Source organism: Folsomia candida, unplaced genomic scaffold (genome assembly GCF_002217175.1).
Source record: "Folsomia candida strain VU population unplaced genomic scaffold, ASM221717v1 Fcan01_Sc034, whole genome shotgun sequence".
In the NCBI taxonomy this organism is placed as follows: domain Eukaryota; kingdom Metazoa; phylum Arthropoda; class Collembola; order Entomobryomorpha; family Isotomidae; genus Folsomia; species Folsomia candida.
In genome coordinates this window covers 1,211,532-1,232,737 of record NW_019091226.1, presented here as the reverse complement: position 1 = coordinate 1,232,737, position 21,206 = coordinate 1,211,532, and the positions used below count along the sequence as shown (strand labels likewise).

At 35.3% G+C, this 21,206-nt stretch overlaps 5 protein-coding genes across 6 annotated transcripts; 2 read left to right on the top strand and 3 right to left on the bottom strand.

Annotated features, from left to right (window-relative positions):
• Positions 1-1,781: 1,781 nt before the first annotated feature.
• On the bottom strand, positions 1,782-4,814 carry LOC118439332. The gene is made up of 3 exons (XM_035860567.1): positions 4,690-4,814; positions 3,591-3,911; positions 1,782-3,086 (listed from the first exon to the last, which is right to left on the bottom strand). The coding sequence occupies exons 1-3, from the start codon at positions 4,812-4,814 to the stop codon at positions 2,627-2,629; spliced, it is 906 nt and encodes a 301-aa protein (XP_035716460.1). The 3' UTR covers positions 1,782-2,626.
• A 1,560-nt stretch (positions 4,815-6,374) lies between these two features.
• On the top strand, positions 6,375-7,866 carry LOC110860782. 2 transcript variants are annotated; one of them, XM_022109888.2, is made up of 3 exons: positions 6,375-6,497; positions 6,810-7,079; positions 7,242-7,866. In XM_022109888.2, the coding sequence occupies exons 1-3, from the start codon at positions 6,428-6,430 to the stop codon at positions 7,655-7,657; spliced, it is 756 nt and encodes a 251-aa protein (XP_021965580.1). In that variant the 5' UTR covers positions 6,375-6,427; the 3' UTR covers positions 7,658-7,866. The 2 variants fall into 2 exon arrangements, with proteins under 2 accessions (XP_021965580.1, XP_021965581.1); XM_022109889.2 differs by having other exon boundaries at positions 6,436-6,680.
• A 1,005-nt stretch (positions 7,867-8,871) lies between these two features.
• LOC118439353 lies at positions 8,872-10,431 on the bottom strand. Its single transcript, XM_035860606.1, has 2 exons — positions 9,848-10,431; positions 8,872-9,340 (listed from the first exon to the last, which is right to left on the bottom strand). Exons 1-2 carry the CDS (start codon positions 9,936-9,938, stop codon positions 9,015-9,017), a joined length of 417 nt encoding a protein of 138 aa, XP_035716499.1. The 5' UTR covers positions 9,939-10,431; the 3' UTR covers positions 8,872-9,014.
• A 413-nt stretch (positions 10,432-10,844) lies between these two features.
• On the bottom strand, positions 10,845-11,935 carry LOC110860835. The gene is made up of 2 exons (XM_022109951.2): positions 11,527-11,935; positions 10,845-11,221 (listed from the first exon to the last, which is right to left on the bottom strand). Exons 1-2 carry the CDS (start codon positions 11,593-11,595, stop codon positions 10,937-10,939), a joined length of 354 nt encoding a protein of 117 aa, XP_021965643.1. The 5' UTR covers positions 11,596-11,935; the 3' UTR covers positions 10,845-10,936.
• Positions 11,936-18,950: 7,015 nt separating this feature from the next.
• Positions 18,951-21,206, top strand: LOC110860837. Its single transcript, XM_022109953.2, has 5 exons — positions 18,951-19,393; positions 19,674-19,853; positions 20,253-20,439; positions 20,623-20,696; positions 20,794-21,206. The coding sequence occupies exons 1-5, from the start codon at positions 19,352-19,354 to the stop codon at positions 20,818-20,820; spliced, it is 510 nt and encodes a 169-aa protein (XP_021965645.1). The 5' UTR covers positions 18,951-19,351; the 3' UTR covers positions 20,821-21,206.

The following is a 21,206-nucleotide window of genomic DNA, read 5'->3' as shown; positions in this document are numbered from 1 at the left end:
TTCACCATACAAATATGTACTTCCGAAATTAGAAAGATTTCGTACAAAATTAGGGTAGCTTCTTCCTATTTATGTATGAAAATTCACAAAATTCGATTCAAATTCGACCCGAATTGCAAACATTTCACGATTTTTATGACTTGATTACCGAGCTATTTTTTTAACATTACTTTGCCAAACAAATTAGACAAATGTATTTGCAAACCAAATTATTTATCTTATCTAGGTAATGGAAATTTAGTAAGTCGGAAGTAAAATCCGGGGAACGTAACATTTCCAAAAATACCTTAACAGCCCAAGGATATTATACATACATACAAATAGGTATGTGTAAATTACACAGTGTAGTGAGGAGACAGTAATATTTTTAAAAAATCGGTTGGTAATCAAATGATAAATAACCGTCAAGCAAATTCGTGTAATTGTGTAGATTATACGTTTCCTCACCTTTGAAGCCATTGATCTTGTTGGTGAAAGAATTAAAGAAATGGTGCTGAATTTACATAAATCTGAAAGAGGGAGACAATATTTAGTATACGGCGTCTAAATTAAGCACAAACCGACTTAAAATAACAGTTTGAATTTTAAATATTATTACCTGGTCAAGCCTGATTTAATTAAGAAAAAGCGTATCAAGTTCCAAATTTAGATTACAGTTGGTGGAAAATTTCACCCTAGAAAATTATACGTTTTAATGGGTCGCTCCTGAATTTGATTCATTTTATGTTAAAAATTCAATGCGAATTCTCATCCCCCATATTTTTCGGAATCGTTACAAGTGGGGAATATCTGTAATTATGTAATTATCAAGGATACTTAAACCAAATTAGCTTATCCTAACTTTTAAGTAAAGTTGTGCAAAAAATTTATTAAAATCTTTCACCTCAAATATTCCCACAAAATAGAATCAAATAAACAAACTTGTAACTTACCAAATTCCTAAAGATGAACATTCTGTACGACCGAGTTCTACGCGAAGATGTAGAACTCGGTGGTACATTAGCACACCTAAATTGCACACGAATTTGCAAAAGATTTCGTTATGACGACATGATGATAGGGAATGGGACGACGTGGCTCCAGTTCGCCTGGTAAAAAGCAAATAGTTACACAATAAAATGTACATGGGGCCCGTGCATAAAGGGTGTCACTTATTTGATTGGTTTGTACAAGGTTCATACGTACATAAGTTTTTATGCTAATTATAAGTATGAGAAATCCTGTGGGAACAAAGAGTTCAAAATTTTCCAAAGTTGGAAGCATCCTTTCCGCAAACTCCTTACCAATGTTCCCATGCTAAAGTTATGTATGTTGGGCTATGCATTACCTAACCCTTTTTCTATGTACGTATATAAGATTGGGTATAGCAAATCGGACCAACTCGCTTTAAGCCGATTGGTATGAACAATACCAAAACGCATACATGTACATATGTATTTCATATGTACTTAAATATGTATGTATATTTGCATGTATGTATGTATCTGATATGTTTAAAGGTATGTATGCATAAATATCTTTGTTCGTTTGTTGCATGTTTGAAGTGGATGGCATGGTTATGCATTGCTCGATAAATGGATTTATGTATGTATGCTTGTAGAATTTAACAACTTTTCCTTGTGGCTTGACTTATGTATGTATGAGGATTAAATGAGTTTTGTGCAGTGCTGCAATTTCCTAGGAATTCATGAAGGTATATATTTATTATTCCTTGGTATCCTTAGTTTTCTTCGTGTCGTAAAATTATTTGCCTATCATAGTTCCGACGGGTACGAGATTTTGCGAGCGTTGTAAAATTTTGTAATCAAAAATCTCGTTAGCAAAGCTACGATTTTTACATATGGAGCTTGACCCCCTTAATCTTTCTCTGTAAAGTATTTTATGATATTCGGGACAATGAAGGTGAATATGTTCGATATTTTAAGTGTACTTTCACAAAGTAAAGCTCGTATTTACGACAAATGCTATAAATATGCATGCATTTACATATTTTGTATATTTTCAATGGTTGACATATGTATGTCCAGAAATATTCATTGCCAATTAGTTATTAATTCTTGGGTTATGTATATACATAAGTTATATATACGCTTCTGCTAAATAGGACAATCCACTTAGATTAATCATGTTTTCTCAATACTTGTGGAAAGTTTTCCTAAAACACATTTACCGCACGGTACATACATACATATAATTTTTTGTAAATTAGTTTTCCTCAAATTTACACAAAGTCGTTAAACGGTAATAAATTTATACAGGCGTAAAGTCGTGCGGCCAACTTGGTGCCCTAACTTTAATAAAAAACAGACGTATGTACATACATACATAAAACTAAGATTACAAGAAATTAGGGATTTACATGATTCCTTCGTATTCTTGGTATTCTGCGTGTCGTAAAATAAGTTACGAGGTTTACGAGGTTTTGTAAGTGTGATAAATTTTGTCAGCAGAAACCGCGTTGCTAAGGTTACAATTTTGGCGTGGCTTGACACCTTTTTTTCATACGCTATTTTACAATCAAGTCAAGTGTGAATACCCTTAATATTTTTTAACAGTAAATTTTGAAATTTTTGATAAATAATTTTTTCCGTGAAAAATCATATGAAAAGTTAATTTTGAGATTTTATTACATTAATAACAACGACGCGGTCTGCTTTAAGCAAAAGTCTTGCGTTACCAGAGCAGTATCTCGATCTACAAAATTGCTCCCTATCCGGATTCTAATTGGTTGCAGAGAGGTTAATATTTTCCTCTCGACTTTCTTCAGTCCTCTCTCCTTGCCCCATTCCTTCCTCCGTTGATCCGATTTGACCCCGATTTGCGAGGCAAAAGTATCAAATGCCATGGACGCCAGGACGCAGAGGATGACCACAGTACAATAAGTAATGATACCGCCGACGGATTGCGTTTTATAGAATTTGATGAGGACAAAGGTGTAGAATATTTGGACCATGGGGCACACGATGAGAACGGCGGGGACAATTCTGGACGAGCCGAAATGGTTCAATTCCTTTCCAACGATTTCAAGGCAACGGTAAAGTTCGATTCGGGAAGAGAGTGAAATCCGTGTGGGACCAGTGGAAATGCTAGGAAATAAAATTTTTAGGAAATTCAACAACCTGAAGAAACAATTTTTTGCCATCAAATTTCCATATTGCATTTCCATATTTATGTGCATGTTGTGTTTCAAGATTTCCCAGTTTATACTTTGCATACTCACGATAAATTGATATACCTCGCAAATTGCAGATAACAACAAAACTGGCAATGTATTGTAAATTTATAAGGTTTTGCCAAACTTTGGGAAGCCATGGAGTTTTGTGCAAATTTACCAATTAACCTGTTAATTTTTTTGAAAATAGTTTAAAATTATTTTATAAGACGCTTCACATGAGATTAAAAAATCATGCATACGAACTAAAAATATGATTGTAGGACGATTTATGTAAATTTTGGAAATCATATTTTGCAAATGTCACAATTTTTTTAGCTTTGTAAACTTTCTAAATGCGTTACCACTATAAATAAGTGAGTATGCCCGTTAAAGTTTGGAAATTTAATTTGAAAATTATGTTTCAAATTTATTTAACCTTCCCAAAATGTCGAGATAATCCAGCATGCATCCCGTCCCCACAAGGGCGACGTTGAAGAGGAGGAACATGGATTTAAAAACTTCAACGGTAACGTTTAATCCATCGGGGACGATTACCCCAAGTTTGATCAATTTTAATGTTTCCACGCCATAATTTGACACCTGCTCTCCACACGGGGCGCAATATCCTATCGCATATCCCAAGAAGATTGGATTACAACTGTTGTTTGCTAATCGTCGCATCCTCAGTATTCCAACGGCTGGGCATAATCCGTTCGCAAAGGATAAGACGCGTCGGAGGAAGGTGTTTCGTCGCGTTCTGAAAATAAAGGAGGAAATTTACTCGGAAATTTTGTACGCGATTCGATAAGCGTGCATAAATATTTATAAATTTTGTAGGATTCTAATTTTTTACGAGTCCGAACGGAAAATGATGGTATTCGCAAAACATTTCGCGAAACCATAAAAACACATCTGTCGCGCAATTTTGTTAGTTTACATATTTTCCATGGTTTCTATGTACATAATTTAAATTTCTTATGACGACTAGGATTCCCTTAGGGAAATAAGACGAAGCCAAGTTATGTATTCGATAAATAAATTTGCAAACAAAAATTCCACTGTTTTCCAGCAAAATTTTTGCGAAATCTCGCAATACTTCTGTATACCTACATTTATTTGGCTATGCTCAATTTGCGAGATACGCGAAAGTTGACGTGAGTGCGCCCAAAAAGTAATGAAATAGTCTACGACGGCTCTTGAAGAAATTCGCACAGTCCTTGGTAACATTGTGCAATTCGTAACTTGCCAATTTTACAAATATTTGGTTATAAAATGTGCTAATGTGTAATAAAATGATTTCTAATTTTCGGCTTGAGTTTCTACATATTTATTTGAAAGTCTTTGTAAAATTATTTTTAAAATTAAATTTGAAAGTTGTAGTACGAATGAATTGCCTCTATTTTTGGTTAAAACTTCTAAATATATGTATAATGAAGTATAAAAAAATACTGGGTTAAAAATATCTGAGTTAAAAAAATTCATTGGCCGTAATGTTGTACACAAACCGTAATTATTACACATTAACGAAATCCCACCTTTCCATGTTACTAAAAATTCCTCCAAAATTGTGTTTCAGCCAGATTTCAAACGCGGAAATAGTGTTGAGTAAGGTCCCCCCAATTTTTGCAAGCTGCACCCCCATCCCCCACAGGTAGATCATTGTTAGCCCCAAGCCAACTTGGAGGCTGAAGAGGATTTGGACCCCACAATCGGCATGAACTTGAATTAATATGACGTACAAGATGAGGACGAAATAAAGAATCTGCACTATCTCAAAAAATCTTGTGAAAAATAGATTTTTCTTAAACTTGATTTTGTCCTTGTCCCAGATGATGGGAAAGCAGTGGAGACGTGCCATGAAGTTTAGGCTCCATTTTATAACCTTTATGTGGTCGTGTAACATTTCGGAAACTTTGAGGAACCAAGTTCTGGTCGACTTTAGGAAAAAGAGAGATGGAATAATTTTAAGAATTTCACGCATGTAATTGTTTGCAGCATGGATTTATACTGCGTAAATTTAGCCGATTTACAATTAGTCAATTAAATTGTGAGATATATGCATTTCTAACTAATTATAGGGAAGACATTTCCTATTGGGTACGAAGGTCGGGTACTTGTCTTGTTTCCTTATCCAGGAGTTATCTTTAGTGGAGGAGAGTTCATAAAATACGTGACGCAAAATTTGGGAATTTTTTACCCCTACTAACAGGTTACACCCGGTTTTTAACATGTGGTGCAAGTTGACCTGTTCCCCAGCCTTCTTTCCTTATCACCCCTTAACGTATTTCATGTACGTTCCCTAGCCTATGGAAAGTGCACGATATGCTTTTCCGTAGACTAAAATAATTTGTCTCAAATTTTAAAATTGCAGTGTTATTGGATTTCAGTCTCAATCAAATAACATTTACATACACCGATTACATTTGTATGTACCGTACATATTCGTATTTATTAAAAGGCAGCTTAAATAGTTTGTATGATACAATTACCGAAATTACATAATTGTTAAAGTAACATACTAAATAAATATGTACGTATGTATTTACTGTACATACATACATACATGGCCGTAATCATTTGTTTGGAATACCGATGGATGTATGTATTTATGTACGCCTCTGTAAATACTTGTATTGTCAAGCTATTAGCATACATAGTAACAAATTGAAACATTCCTCCAAAACTTTGGCGTCAGAATGCTTAAATTATGTTCTGCCAACAATTGGCAAGTTTATAGTTTTCGTACACACCCTACATGTGTGATATGATGTGAAAGTTAAAAGCAACCAATTTCAGTGTTGCGATGTGATCATAAGCCAAACTGATGCCCTGACGCATTCAAAACTGACATGCAAATTTATTACCACAAATACTGGACTCCTTAAAGTGACTCAACAGCCGGAAGTACCTTATCGACTTATATAACCATGCAGAAATGCATTATGTACATACATACATATGTATGTTTTTCAGATAATGTTACATAAATAAAGTATACACGCAAGCATGCTGCATAATAAGGCAAAAATCTATTTATAATCAGTGCCACAACTGTCGCAAAAATATATACGGATACATATACATAATATTGAGAGAGAAATTTTCGTGAGTGGTTCTGAGAAGGGTTTTGTTATTCGTCCAGATACATATGTATGCATTGACCGTTTGCACAATGACGCTTATCTTATACATATTTTGTCAATTGTCGTACTGATTATTTCGCAAATAATTAATATCCTGTACAGATGTCGAACTCGTATAAAAACGGCCCACATGAAGTCTATATGTACACACATGTTTATATACGTATGTAGAGCTGCTCAATACTGTTTTATAAAAAGAGGTATGTATAGTGAGTATTTTTTTGTGGAAATTTTGTGAGCATAATTTCATACGTCAGAATTTTGTATGAACAATACATATGTCCTAAGTACATAAGAATTCTTCGTACCGTAAAATAAGTCACGACGGTTACAAGATTTTGTAAGTGTTGTAAAATTTTGTCAGCAAAAATCGCGTCACGAAGGTAACGATTTTTATGAGGCTTGACCCCTTCTTTTTTCTTCGTAACCTATTTTACGATAAAAAGGATACTCAGAAAATATTTAATAACCCCAATTTTATTTCAAGTTAACCATCGTGATTTATTTTACAGAGACAATGTCGATCCTCGTCGAGCCACTAAATATGGATTTCTTCCTTCAAGTTCCACAATTTGAGGATGCATTGGAAACATTTCAGCGGTTGGATGCTGACAAGCAGATAAACCTTGTCGGAGAGTTATTTGTTAAGCACGGTTGCTACAAAGAATTCGGGCTGACGATTGTCCACCGACATTTCGACATGGCACGGGACGAAGTCTTGGTCGAGTCGATGGATGAAGGAGAAAGTATGAGCGTATCTATCCCGTGGAAATTGGAGAATGGTAAATATGTAAATACTTAAATTTTGTTTAGTATAAAATTTGGAAATTTTTAGACTGAAACCTTAAAAAATAGAAAAATAGAAACAAAGTTAATAGATTTACGCATTATACAAGAAGCTGAATATATGTAGTGATACTGACAATAATTACGTCTATCGTTAGGTTCGGATAACGCATCACCATCTGACCCAGCTTACTGGAATTCTTTCAACTTCTTACCAAAGGATTTCATCCTACCGAAAAGCTGGGCTTTTAATTCTTCCGGAGAATTAGTGGCTTTCGAGTATGTTTTGGCGGATGAAAAATTCACCCCGCCTAATCCCCAGTTTGCCACGGAATTATACGGTCTACTCCGTCAAATGGGACTTGACGGGATTATCGGGCTGAGAAAACTTCAAGGGATTGGAAATTCTTATGAAAGGACGCCAGAAGGGATTCGAGCCAACATTGTCAAATTTGAAGACGCTCCAAACGACATGAAAGGTGTCCTTGTCAGCGTCGTGTGGTCATTTAATGAGCACGGAAAAATGAAACCGGTTCAAGACTGCGCTCACTATTGTTCCCATAATTTCTGCTAATTTAAGAAGTGCATATATGAATTCTTCCGGACAGAGTGCTACATAAATTCATATATAAAGTAAATAATTTTGCGGGCACTGCATAATTCTGATGGTGTCAAAAAAATATTTTCTCATTCAATTTAAAAATTTGACGAAGTTATTAATGCCTTATTCATTTATTCAAAAATTGAAAATAAATTTTTATCCGTTATTCGTTTTGTAAAAAATTCGAGTGGTTAGATGGATTTCTTCATATACATACCTCATGTATTTATTAAGGGTAGAGTAGATAAACAAGGTCCCAAAAAATGGGAAATCTTAGTGAGGCAGTGCAATCTCAACTCAGAAATAAAATTAGATTGCAGAATTTTTGAATCACCGCTCTCAGAAATACACCCCATTAATAGTAGGATGTGTATTTCTAAAACATAATGGTCCATTATATTTGATCTCAGTTAATTTAGCACATTTCTTTTTCACTAGTAAAAAAGCATTAAATTCGCAAATTAAGATTGGAGAATTCATTCTTATAAGCAAAATTTAGTGCATCCAGTGAAAATGATGTTCAGAGCGGTGATGCAAAAATTCTGCAATCTAATTTTATTTCTGAGTTGAGATTGCACTGCCTCACTAAGATTTCCCATTTTTTGGGACCTTGTTTATTTAAAACTTGTAATTCGGTTGTCAACGACATTATTGCACCGCATTATACTTGCATCCACAGTAATTTTACTAAATTTTTAATTTTCAAAATTGAATAGTGTCGTGATTTCTTAAACGATTTCGGTCAGCTTGATCTTAAAATGATCAGAAGGAATCAGCGTAACTTTTTCCAATAATTTAGGACAATGTGATGCTCTGAAATGGAACAATGGATGGAAAGGTGACTCCGAGTGCAAATTTTTGCTCTATTTCGCCCATAACTCGGGTAAAAATCAAAAATTCGCCAAGTCAACTAGTACATCGTTTCTAAATCCAATAACAATGATCTGTGCAAAATTTCATCAAAATCGGTTGAGAAATGGCCGAGAAATCGACTTATGTCACTTTTTTTGGGTGGGGTAAATGCATACTTAGTAAATTTTTTCCGTTGTTAGGTATTTGCCTCACTAAGAAAAACGAATAATGCATAAAATTATTCATTCATTGTTCATGAAGATGAAATGAATATGTAAGTTTTTGTTCATAATCAAAAAATATTCCCTGGCAAAATTTTGAAAATTTTATTTACGCTTTAGTCTTACATACCTATGTACATACTTATATGCATATGTAGATTTGCTGGAAGAATGAAGGAATAAATAATTTATTCATTCTTTATGCAATAAATGAAATGTATGAGATCAGTTATCTTTGTATGATTACATATGTGCGATCACGACGTATTGTCGAAAGTTATCCTGAAACAGTTCATCTTTTGCGAAATTTGATCGACTTGTGGCCCCGTTATGGTAAGTTGTTCTTTTTCGCCAGTATTTGATATTCCGGAAACAATGATTTTCCCCGCAGTCTTATGGACGACTTGGACTGATTCCGGCATATGAATCTCGATATCAACGTGACACCGATCAAATGTCTTTTTCAACTTGATGTTTCCCAACTTACAAAAATCTTTGTTGATTGTTGCTTGTCCGTTGTATGAAATCAAGAATCGGATCAATTTGGAACCTGGCTGCCCGAAGTCGGACTCCTTTTCAATCCCTAAAGAATTTTCACCTCTAAAACTCATTAAATGTTTAAATCATGTATTTTTTATCGCTGTTGCTCAGCACCAAAATAAAATCCTTCGTAAAAAATTACACTCTAACTATGTGCTAAAAATTGTAAAATTGTTTCATGAAATATGCAAATTTACAAACTTTGACGAAATAAAAAGAAGCTCTTTATCTGAAGTTGAAAAATGTGTAAAGTGCATAAGTTACCTTAAAAAATATTCAATTTCTAAATTTTGTAAGAACTTGTAAGTTTACAGAATTTACAGATTTTACAATGGCCTACGTGAATTGCCTGATTTATGATTTGCCACTCGCGTCGTTGTAATTTGATATATGTATTCATATGATTTATAACGTCACGTTGGTCAACGATGTCGATGACAATTATAACCAATTTGGTGACACATTCCATACACATATCTGATTTTATTACCAAATTATCTACATACACCGTACATATAACATCTTATTCCAGGGCAATCTTATTCTTCACCTTGTAATGATGTGACTGTCGGCATTTTCAACGATAATTTGATGCCCGTCGCCAGAAATGGACAAATTTGTGTTATCCTTTGCAACCACATTGTTCCTATTCCCGGACAATTTTATGTCAGAATTCCTCTCAAGTACGGACTTACTCTGGTTACAGTCATGTTTCACGTTCCTATTTAAACTTCCCGAACAATTGTTTCCATCACCATGAAATTTCAAATGACTACTTGTTTTAAACACAATTTCGTTATCTGATCCAAAAATGAGAACGTTTGCACACTCGCAGAGCTCAATTTTGCTGGATTTCGCTTCAATTGTAATGTTAGTATTGTGGAACAAGTTAAAAATTGAGGCTGTACAAGTAACAACAATATTTTTATTGTGGGATATATTTCCAGAATTGTGGTCTCCAGAAAGTCGAAAATTTATGTTTTCAAGGTGTTCAATGTTCCCAAAAATTTTTGAAATCAGGGTTGCCATAGCGATAAAGTGTGATTTATGAAATTCTGCAGAATTGATTTGAAAAATGTAAGTCGAATTTGACTCGGTGGAACATATTTTGTGCAGTGTGTATTTTTCCGGGGCCACTATCGACATATGAATTGGCTTGATACACACAAATGCGGATATTTGGCTGTGCATATCATATTGATTATCTAACTACGGCTGTAAATTTATCGCAAAGTGTGTTTACTCTGATAATAAATACTTACTTATGTATGTACATATCTACATCATGTTAATGCACAATGTACACACCCTTAATATTCAAGTAAAGTCACGCAGATAAGGATTTCTCGGTAATAAGTATGGTAATAATGTTTTACCAGATAGTAAAAATTCGTTACCATGATGGTATAGTTTTATTACCAAGCCATTACCACACGGTACAACTTATCATTACCATTTTGGTAGAGTCATATACTTGTGCTTTTCGGTAATGTTTATTACCAAATTATTTACATTGCATATGTATATATTTATGTATAAGCGTGAAGTTTTATGTATGTAACTTAAAACAGATCTATTTTATACAAAATTATATAAATGTATGTATTTATAGATTTTGTAATTTTTCTATACAGAATTTCTATGCAAATATCTTCAACTCTCGTGCTGCAATATCACTCATTCTTACAGATTCCTCGTAACTTGGTGGAGGAAGATAATTGGTATTTTTGTAGTTATCAACTTCATTAACGTATTCAACGGAAGGGAAGTTGGCGACTGCTTGGGAATATGATGGCACAGGCATCTCTTCAACATTGTGAGAAACGGGTGCCGTTTTTTGCTCGTTTTCCATCGTCCAGATAGTGGTCATTTCTACGGGTGCTGTATGATTTTGAGGAGTATTAGGTGCTTCTAGAGTGGAGAACTGTACGAATTTAATTGAAAATAATTACACATTGTAAGGAGAATTTACAGATATATTTATTTAGCTCATTTAGACACTCTTAAAAATAATATTGCCCTCTTGAAAACTATGTAAACGCGGTATAAATTATAAATTAGGTACGCCATTCTAAATCCAGAGTTTGTAGCGTCACCTTCATAACGAATAAAACTTCGCCTGGATTTTGTACAATTTTTTATTGAAGAATTGAGAGTGCATTTACTTTTCAAAAGGGTAACATTATTTTTTAGAGTGCAAATACCACATCCAAAACGTCTTGAACTTACGAAAATCTTAACAAGCAGGAATATCGTGGCCGCAAACAGCCAGAAGCAAAAAATTAAGTACGCTTCCATTACAACGAATGATTTATAACGCCTGGTCCCCTATTTGTAGTGCGAATCAAGACTATCCAAATTTTCGCGTGTCCAATTATTATACTTTTTAATGGTCACGGGTAGTAAAGAATCAAGTCATCTAGTTTTTGTTCCGTCGTTGTAATTCCACCCGATTGGAGACACTTTAACGTACTGTCCTCCAAGAAATTATGGGAAAATGCAGTGATTACTTATTTAAAGTTTAAGTATGTATGTGCCCCAAATATTTTTTTCACAATATGCAAGTATATGTATATAAATAAGTATATGTATGTTTGTACATATGTATGTGTAAAACCCCGGATATTTTAAACTTTCTACGAAGAGTTATTTCCTCACTGTTGATCAGTTTGATATACTTGCATACTCTTTTTATAGAATTTTAACCCAGAATTGTTATCATTTTCCTTCAATTTCGCTTAATTTATTTGGTACACGTATCTAGGGTATGTGCATATATTACGTAATCCAAATGGTGCGTGGGTGCTACTTTCTAGGACGCCTGTCTTACTCGTGTTAAGCCTAAGGGTATGCCACTGGTGGGTGGGTAATCTAAAAATCGGTATATATGGACGTTCCCAGCTATGTATTTATGTTTGTGTATGCGCGTAATATGTATCCGATGAAGGATGAAACCACCTGGATTTTTGAATAAGATACACATGTGAATATTGTTATGCCAATTTTGTCATGTGGGTATATAATTTTCTCATGAACTCGTGGTACAAACATGACATCAACATAAAAGTGTCAAACAACATTGGAACCCAGGATCAACAAATCTGATCAACGTGGCTAAACATTTATATCTTTGCAAGTTATCTATCACGTACATAAATAATTATCTACATACATTGGAAGTACATCCATATATACATAGTCGAATTTGAACGGGTGTTTACTTAAATCAAATATTTCCATATTTATGAACCAGTCAGTTGTGGATATATAATTGTACAAAGAGTGTAGATGGAAATTATGAAGTTGTATGGACAAAGTGTTTAAAAAATAAATCGCTATTAAACGAAACAGTGTATGTATTTGACTGGTATAGAAATTCAATTTTTTATTTAAAAAATTCTAGATCCCCATACATACAAAATTGCAACTTATCCAACGACGAGGTTTACTATTCGTACATATTTTCACAATTTATATCTTAACCCGTCAAAAACATGTTATTACTTTCTCGCTATACACAAGCTTAAATTATTTATTAGCATGGATACGACCTAGATAATTAAATTTAGTTACGTACATATTTCCTTACCTACGAATTTTCGTCAGTTTCCCCCGAACCTGAGGAATCATCAACATTTGCGCACATTCCTAAAATATCGCGTCATTTCTTTCACCCAAAATGCGTAAAGAAGACATCATTCTTATCAAACGTAACTTACATCGTGCATCTTACTATCGATGCTTACCCGTGAAATGGGACAGTAAAACGGGAAATATAGTCTTACAAGACACCAAATCACGGAAAGTTGTCATCTTCACGCTACTTGTTAACCTGGCGATATGTTTTTGTCGCATTTTCACCACTTTTGCTCACTCCTCCAGTTTAATTGATAAGGCCGAGGCAGGCATTGGAGCTGTGATGTACTCGATCGGTTTCATACTAAGATTTGACCTTCCGATTGATCACGATATCGTGAAATTTGTCGTTTTTCTGATTCTTCATCCCAACGAGAAATTTGGTATGATTTAAAATACCTAAGTATTTTCGATAGCAATAGATTTTTAAAAATAGCTTTCTCTATTAGTTAAATCGGCTGTTTCATCTTGTTTTACATGCTGAATAGTAATATAACCCTTTTGCAAAGTAAATGAATTCTGAGTTATATATTTAGTAAACTATGTATACACTCTTTAAAAACAGGCGTTAATCGTCACCGAACGGTGTACATACATATGTGACTTCATCGTATAGTGGTAAACCAATTTGTCACCATGCGAGAAAGACTTATCACCATATTTACAGTGAAAAACGTTATCACCATTTAGGGAAGTCACATATATGTACACACCGATCGGACACGGTTAACACTAGGTTTTTAAGAGTGCATTTTTTAAATCTAGAGTAAGGTTAGCTTGATAAAGGGTAAAGTGTCCAATATTTATATTTAGCAAATGTTCATAAATAAAACCACAGGTTTCAAATTCGCCCTTTGAAATCGTGGAGGCACAAAAATATAAATTAACAAGGGATATTTAACCTTTCAGGTCTCACTAAAACCTCTAAAGTCCAACTGCTCATCCAATTCTTGTTTTACTGCGGAGAAATCACAAGTTTACTAATTGCCACGACCGTATCAATCCTCACCTTGCTAAGTCCCTGTCAACCAATCCTACTCTCTAGCTTGCTCTGCTCTGATGAAAACTTAATTTTTACTCTAAAAGATCAAACCATAACTTTACTATCTTTGGCGACCCTGGAATTCATCGCATTTCAACAACTAACCACCTGCATGATGTACTACATCGGAACCGTGGTGTTGCATGGGGTCGCCTTCATATGGCTGTCGAGTCAAGCGATCGTTAAGAAATTTAGGAAATCCACCTTTCTGAAATCCCTTCTGGAATACAGAGAGTTAAAAGTTTATGAAAAAGTGCTAAATTCTTGCGCAAAATCGCGAATCCTTCTCGTCACGGCGCTTGTTGTTCCGGGCTGGCAAATTTTACTGTGCTACACGGCCATGAAATTGTTGCATTCGGAACATGCAAATAAGTTCGAGGCGAACTTGTTTCTCTGGGCGTACATTTGAATGTAGGGCGAGATGCCGGAAAGGGTTGGAGAGAAGAATGCAAATGGCGTTGATGCCGTTGAGATTGGAATTTGGAAATAATTTTGTGGAAAAGTTGACCCCACTGGTGGTGCAGGAATTCTGTGTGAGACAGACGGTTTCAAGTCTTTTGTTGACGACGAGTTAGATTTTTTGGTAAATTTCGAATATAGTGGAAAACAAGTTATTTGGGGACGTGTATTCATTGAGGCATTTCATTTCAACTGTCGTAACTGCGTAACCACGTAAACTTAGGTTACGAAATAAAAACATGCCTTTTATCTTTGTAAGGTTTTGTAAGTTTGTAAGCAAAAATTACACTGGAAGGGTTCGGAAGTTTGATCAAAAACTCGTAAGTTTTGTAAGTTTACGCGATTACGCACAATGTATTATTATTCGGAAGGTGTTGCAAAATTCCTAGGGGGTGTAACCCCCTCAAGATATACATATTTCGGTCCAGGAGAATAAAGTAAATGCATCTAAAACAATTTTACCGACCACACCCCCTGTGGGGGGAGTTACACCCCCAGGGGGTGTGGTTCAGAACTTTTCATATTTTCGGAATCAGAAACTCATGCTCACTCTAAATTCAAAGTTTTTAGCATTATAAAAATTTTCCCATCGAGTTATACCCATTTACATGCCCCAAAACGTGCGTTTCCGGCCGACTTTTAATTGTCGAATTTCAATTCTTTTAATTTCGCCGCCGTCGCGATTTTAAACCCCAAAAACGTTTTTGGCGAAGAATTCCTGTGGGCGTCAAAAAAATCGTATAGGGCCGTATGATAGCTCATTTTCTTCGTAAGAATCGGCGACGAACGATTATTCTCCAATTAGTTTATACAACTGCCTGCAGAGTTTGGAAGCTAATTCACAAGTTACAAATATGCAAATAACCAATACTTTTGTATACCGGCTGTAGAAGACTTACATTTTGATTTCTCTCGCTGTGCTCGTTAAAAATCGAATCATTAGTTCTTGGACGATTTTAAAATATGATTACAACCTTTCACCCTCGGAAAAATTATTTGCATAAAATATGTATATAAACCATGTGAGATAAATCTGAGGAAAATATGAGGAAAATTAGAGAAAAATTAGGGGCGCTCAAATATATTTTGCCCGGGTAAACATTTGGGGTCGCACGGCCACTGGGTACCTGCCGTAACCAGAGTTACACCCCCTCAAACTTTCTCAAAAAAGTGCCATTTTGAAATTATTAAAAAACATAGATTTTGAATTTTCTGGAGTACATTCAAGACACAAAATTTATAAAACATTTGGGCGAGTTCGTTTGTTCCCGTAGGCACTCCACAAAATTCAAAATCTATGTTTTTTAATAATTTCAAAATGGCACTTTTTTGAGAAAGTTTGAGGGGGTGTAACTCTGGTTGCGGCAGGTACCCGACGGACCTTTCTTGCAAAGTTGTAGTACCCCCTTGTGGCAGTGAGAAACCGTAAATACCCTAGTCGGGTAGCTGCCGTGCGCAGAATTACACCCCCTCAAAGTCGGCCGGAAACGCACGTTTTGGGGCATGTAAATGGGTATAACTCGATGGGAAAATTTTTATAATGCTAAAAACTTTGAATTTAGAGTGAGCATGAGTTTCTGATTCCGAAAATATGAAAAGTTCTGAACCACACCCCCTGGGGGTGTAACTCCCCCCACAGGGGGTGTGGTCGGTAAAATTGTTTTAGATGCATTTACTTTATTCTCCTGGACCGAAATATGTATATCTTGAGGGGGTTACACCCCCTAGGAATTTTGCAACACCTTCCCGAATAATAATACATTGTGTTACGGAGTTACGAAGGTTGCCGTGATTTGTCGCATTATTGATGTGTGTATTCATATGTATCTTAGGATTAGTATTCTTCGTATGTTAAAATAAGTTACGATGGTTACGAGATTTTGTAGGCGTTGTAAGATTTTATCATTAAAAATCATGTTACTAAGGTTAAGGTTTTTACCAAGTTCAACCCCTCGTTTTTAGTTAGTCAAGTACTTTACGGTATAAATGAAGTACTTATGCATGGATAACCTCATTATAAATTAGATAAATGTAATTATGAGTCCAAATATATGCATGTATTTATGTATGTAGCTATGTACCTTACAATTAGTAATTTAATAAAACAGACACGCGTCAATTACTTTTAAGCCTTTGCTTGACCAAAATATTTATTCACAAAACTAAGCGGCTAATATCCATATCAATATATCCTTCGGATTGCAATACATATTTAGACGGATCTTAATAAATTTAATTACTATTCAATATTATTCCCCCTGATAGGAGCACAGCAATCGATGGAAACAATTGTTTATGTTCACCTCAAATTATTAAATTAGGTTATATGAATTCTTACCTCTGGAATCTCACAAGAACATTCATTTCAATAAATAATTTTGCCATCAACCATACGAATTAATGAATGTACGAATTAATGAATGTATTTACATATTAAATTTACATAATTTGTATGTAAATACAGCCAGCAAGAAAACTGACGGCGTCCTTACGTATTTTTAATTGCGATATGATCCCGTGCATGTAGAGCTACGACACTTTGCAGACAGTTGTATAAACTAATTGGTAGGGTTGCCGCGGGTAGGGAAAATGCTACCCGTTACCCGACCCGCTACCCGCAGCCAAACTACCCGTACCCGCACGGGTACCCGTGCGGGTACCCGTTACCCGCTACCCGTTATGAGAATTAAGTTAAAACCTGACAAACCTTCCGAATAAATTTGATTTAATCAATTATTTCCTCATCTGGGTTGTTAAGTAGTTTGAGATAATGCTGTTTAAATAACGAATGCCATAATTTGCTAGATGTCATCACATGTTTCTGAAACCAGACTTTTGGCTTACAATGGAACCTTTTTCAAGCTACACCAGAATTTCTTAGCGAACTATATAAAAAAATCTAGTCAAAAATTAGGAATTATCGCTTGCTGAATAGCCCGTTTAAAGAAAACTATTGGGGTGGGGGTAGAGTTCAAAATCCACCATGGTTTTTGTCCAGTGGAGGAAAAAGATGCAGAACATTTACTTAAAATTTAACTTTGCCTCGTATGTTTTTCTTCAAAGTGGACATTCAACGGGAAGTATCACGCGATTCCTAATTTTTTACTTCACTTTTGATATATTCGCTAGACAGTTTTGGTGTAACTTGAATCGAGATTCAATTTTTAGTTTGATTTTTTTAAATTTTGATTTAATTGAAGGTTTCAATAAAAAATTGTCTATAAATAAAATTTTTGCTTTCGATCGGATTAGTCTTTTTCACCTTCAAAGCCCAAATTAAAATCTCGTAAATTCATAAATACACACAAATACAAGTAAAAGTATGACTGATATTTTAGAGCAGGCAAATTATACTTGAGCAACAATAATTTCTCCGCATTTTCGGGACGTGACAAGCATTTGAGGCTGCCGTAAGCTTCTGTGGCTTCCGAAAAGACACGCTCGATATAAACGTTAGTTGATTTTGAATTTTATAAATAATATGTAAATTGACGCTTTTGTTGGTAAATGGACTAACTTGCTGCTAAGTTTCTTTGTGGTCGAAAATTAAATAAAAACTGAACTACCCGTTACCCGTGCGGGTAGATCTCACTACCCGCAGATAACGGGTACCCGCAAGAATCCTGCGGGTATGCGGGTAACGGGTACCCGACCCGTTACCCGCGGCAACCCTACTAATTGGCAAATTCATAATTCCTCGTTGCCGATTTTTAAGGTCCCTGTCCGGTCAAAGGTCAGAATTTTTTAGTACTTCAAAATAATAGGCCAAAACGAAAACTTGAATGAATATTTTTTTGGACTTTCTAATATTTTTTATTGGCTGCGGCAAAGCCATAGAAAAAATGAGCTTTCATACGACCATGTACGATTTTTTTGACGCCAACAGGAATTTTTCCCCAAAAACGGTTTTGAGGCTAAAATCGTGAACACGGCGAAATTCAAAGAATTTAAAGATACAAAACCATATAAATAGACATCGAATATATGGTTTTGAAAGATATTTCAATATTATAGATATGTACATAAGTATGTATGTATGTATGTATAAATCACATAACATTAATGATTTGTTACGAAAAAAATATTGGCAAATATTGCCTAAAAATATTACACAAAAAAAATCCTGTCGCCGATAGAAAAATCGTACACGTACGATCATTTTCTTCTAAAGACGTGTCGCACCCAATAGAAAATATTGCAAATTCCTAAAAATTATCTAAATAGGAAGTTTCTTTTCTTCGAGTCAAATTTTTTCAGAAAAACTGACCTTACCTGTCTCCGACATTAAAAATCGCCTACGAGAAAATTGTCGGTAGATACTTTTAACATTTTTGTACTGGGTTTTAAGTATTTAAAATGACGTGATGATGCCGATATATTTTTTTTCATTGTGGCATTGAATAACTTACATACTGTACACTCTTAAAAATATTGTTGCCTTTTTGAAGAGTAGATGCAGCCTCAATTCTATATTAAGTAAGCTATTCTAAAGAATATGTGCTCCATATCCAGCCTCTGAATTTAGTATATTTAGTTTACTAAAATTTTACAACTTAACGCTACCATGGATTTTTCATGGTTTACTTAATATCAAATTCAGCGTGTGTCTACTTATCACTAAGGTAGCATTATTTTTAAGAGAGTAAAATAAGAAACTTGGTTTCGTGCAGTGAGGAAGGTTAGGGTAGGTAAGTGCCTGTGTACAAATAAATTTAACAAAATAAAGTTGTGCATTGCTTGGCAAAGTTGACCTCCATGAACAATGGAACCATTGTTTCTTTACTGTCGTCATGCATACTTCAAATTTTTAAAATGACGTATTACGAGGCTATTTAAAAATTAAAAAACTGCGACGCTTACACCACTCGTCCTTCCAGTCGTCCTCCAGCCCTAGACCCAGCTCAACAAAATTGTAAAATGACGTTCCTCCGAATTTCTTCCCTTCTGCTGGTCACCCTGGTAAGCGCATTCCTTCTCCCAAAATTCTAACTGGACCAGCGTGGGGACAGGGGGACACTCACAAAAAATAAGGGAATGTTTTGACTTCAAAATTTCCAGAAGAAAAAACAATAATTTATCAGGGAAATTTTGAAGTAAGAAAATTACCTTAGTTTTATGTCCCCACGGTTATGTATATCTGCTCATATTATATAAACCCATCCCTCCCCTATTCTGCAATGTTAAGGTCATCCTCTGAATTTAATGTCAGAGTGGATTATTACACCCATTTTTTGCATAGGTGACTTGGGCTCGAGCCGATTTCAACTTTGGAATTGCCGAGTTGGAAAAGGAGATGGGCTACTTTGGTGAGTGTAAAGGCACGAAGATCAACCTCCCCATGGAAAGTATAAACAAGGGCTTCGGCACGGTTCCATACTGCACCCTGGCCGTCCCCGGAAAAGCGCAGCTTACTAAAGAGGTGAGTTACTTAATAAAATGGAATCCATCTCAAATTTTTTTAGTCAAAGCAAATATTAAAAAGTGGAGTTATACAATAAAATGTAAAATGACGAGATATCATGAAAAGTATGACCTTTGACCTCGTCCCTCGATCATGGTTTGATGATAGGTCGAAAATATTGACAGCGTTGATTTCGTTGTGAAATTTCCTTTAAAATGACACCCCATATGCAAATTTATTTTTTACCGCACCCCCTCGCCCCATGGGGGAGGGAGCGGTCTGGTTTTATTGACTACATTATCCAACAAGTAAAAGTTTGAAGCACAGTGAGGAAAAGGGCATTTGATTGCTTATGGACGGACGGACAAAACGGCACCATAAAGTGCCTGACCCCACTTAATAACTTATTCTACGCAGTGTGTCGCCCTCTGTGTCGCGGAGCAGATGGGATTCGTGGACCCGACCACTCGCCTCTACCAATTGGACGTGGTGACCAAGGAATTCTGGGACAGCGTCAACAGCACCGACCCCAACGTCCGTAATGACAAGTGGATCATCGAAATTCAGGTCGCAGCCATAAAAAAGTGTGGAGTAGATCCGAAACGTAAGTTTCATAAAGGAGCATTCATAAATTATGTTGCGGGGTCATAGGCTCCAATGACATCTAGAAAATCGCGAATTTTGGCCTTACATAATTGATGAATGTTCCATACATATGTTGCATAAAATTTAAAAGTCTAATCTTGTAAATTTCTGGACTAATTATGGAAACATTTTTTAATTTTAGAACGCTTCGAGCTCGTAGACGATTGCATAGAAGCGCAAAAATTCGACAAATGCATTAAAGAAGCGGCAAGCAAGGTATGCATATGTACAAATATGTAAAAAATGTGGGGCCACCTACTCCCACCCCCACCCACACACCGTGTAAAGGGTTTAAAAATATTTCTTAATGCAGGAGTGTGGAGCCAAGCCGGCGGAGTAATAATACAGAAGTAATGATCCACCAAAATCTTTGTGGGACTCAATAATTTCCAAGAAATTTTTGCACCAAAATTCATAAATATTTTGAAAAATAAATTTTTCCAAAATTGTATGTAATAATCATTCGAGGTTAACTTCCATTGTAATTTTTTTTAATGCTTATGTACTTATGCGCATATTAATTTGCATATAGGTGTATACATACATACGTATATGTTTGTATGCTTAGCGCATGGATGCCTATGTTAATAAATAGTGTCAAACGATCATAAACAAGTGACGTCATTCTGTAAAAATTTGACGCTTGCATTACATCAGCCGCCGTCAAATCGTGGTAAAATTAACACCAGCCAGTGACTCTTTGTCACCAAGAGGGCAAACTTTATC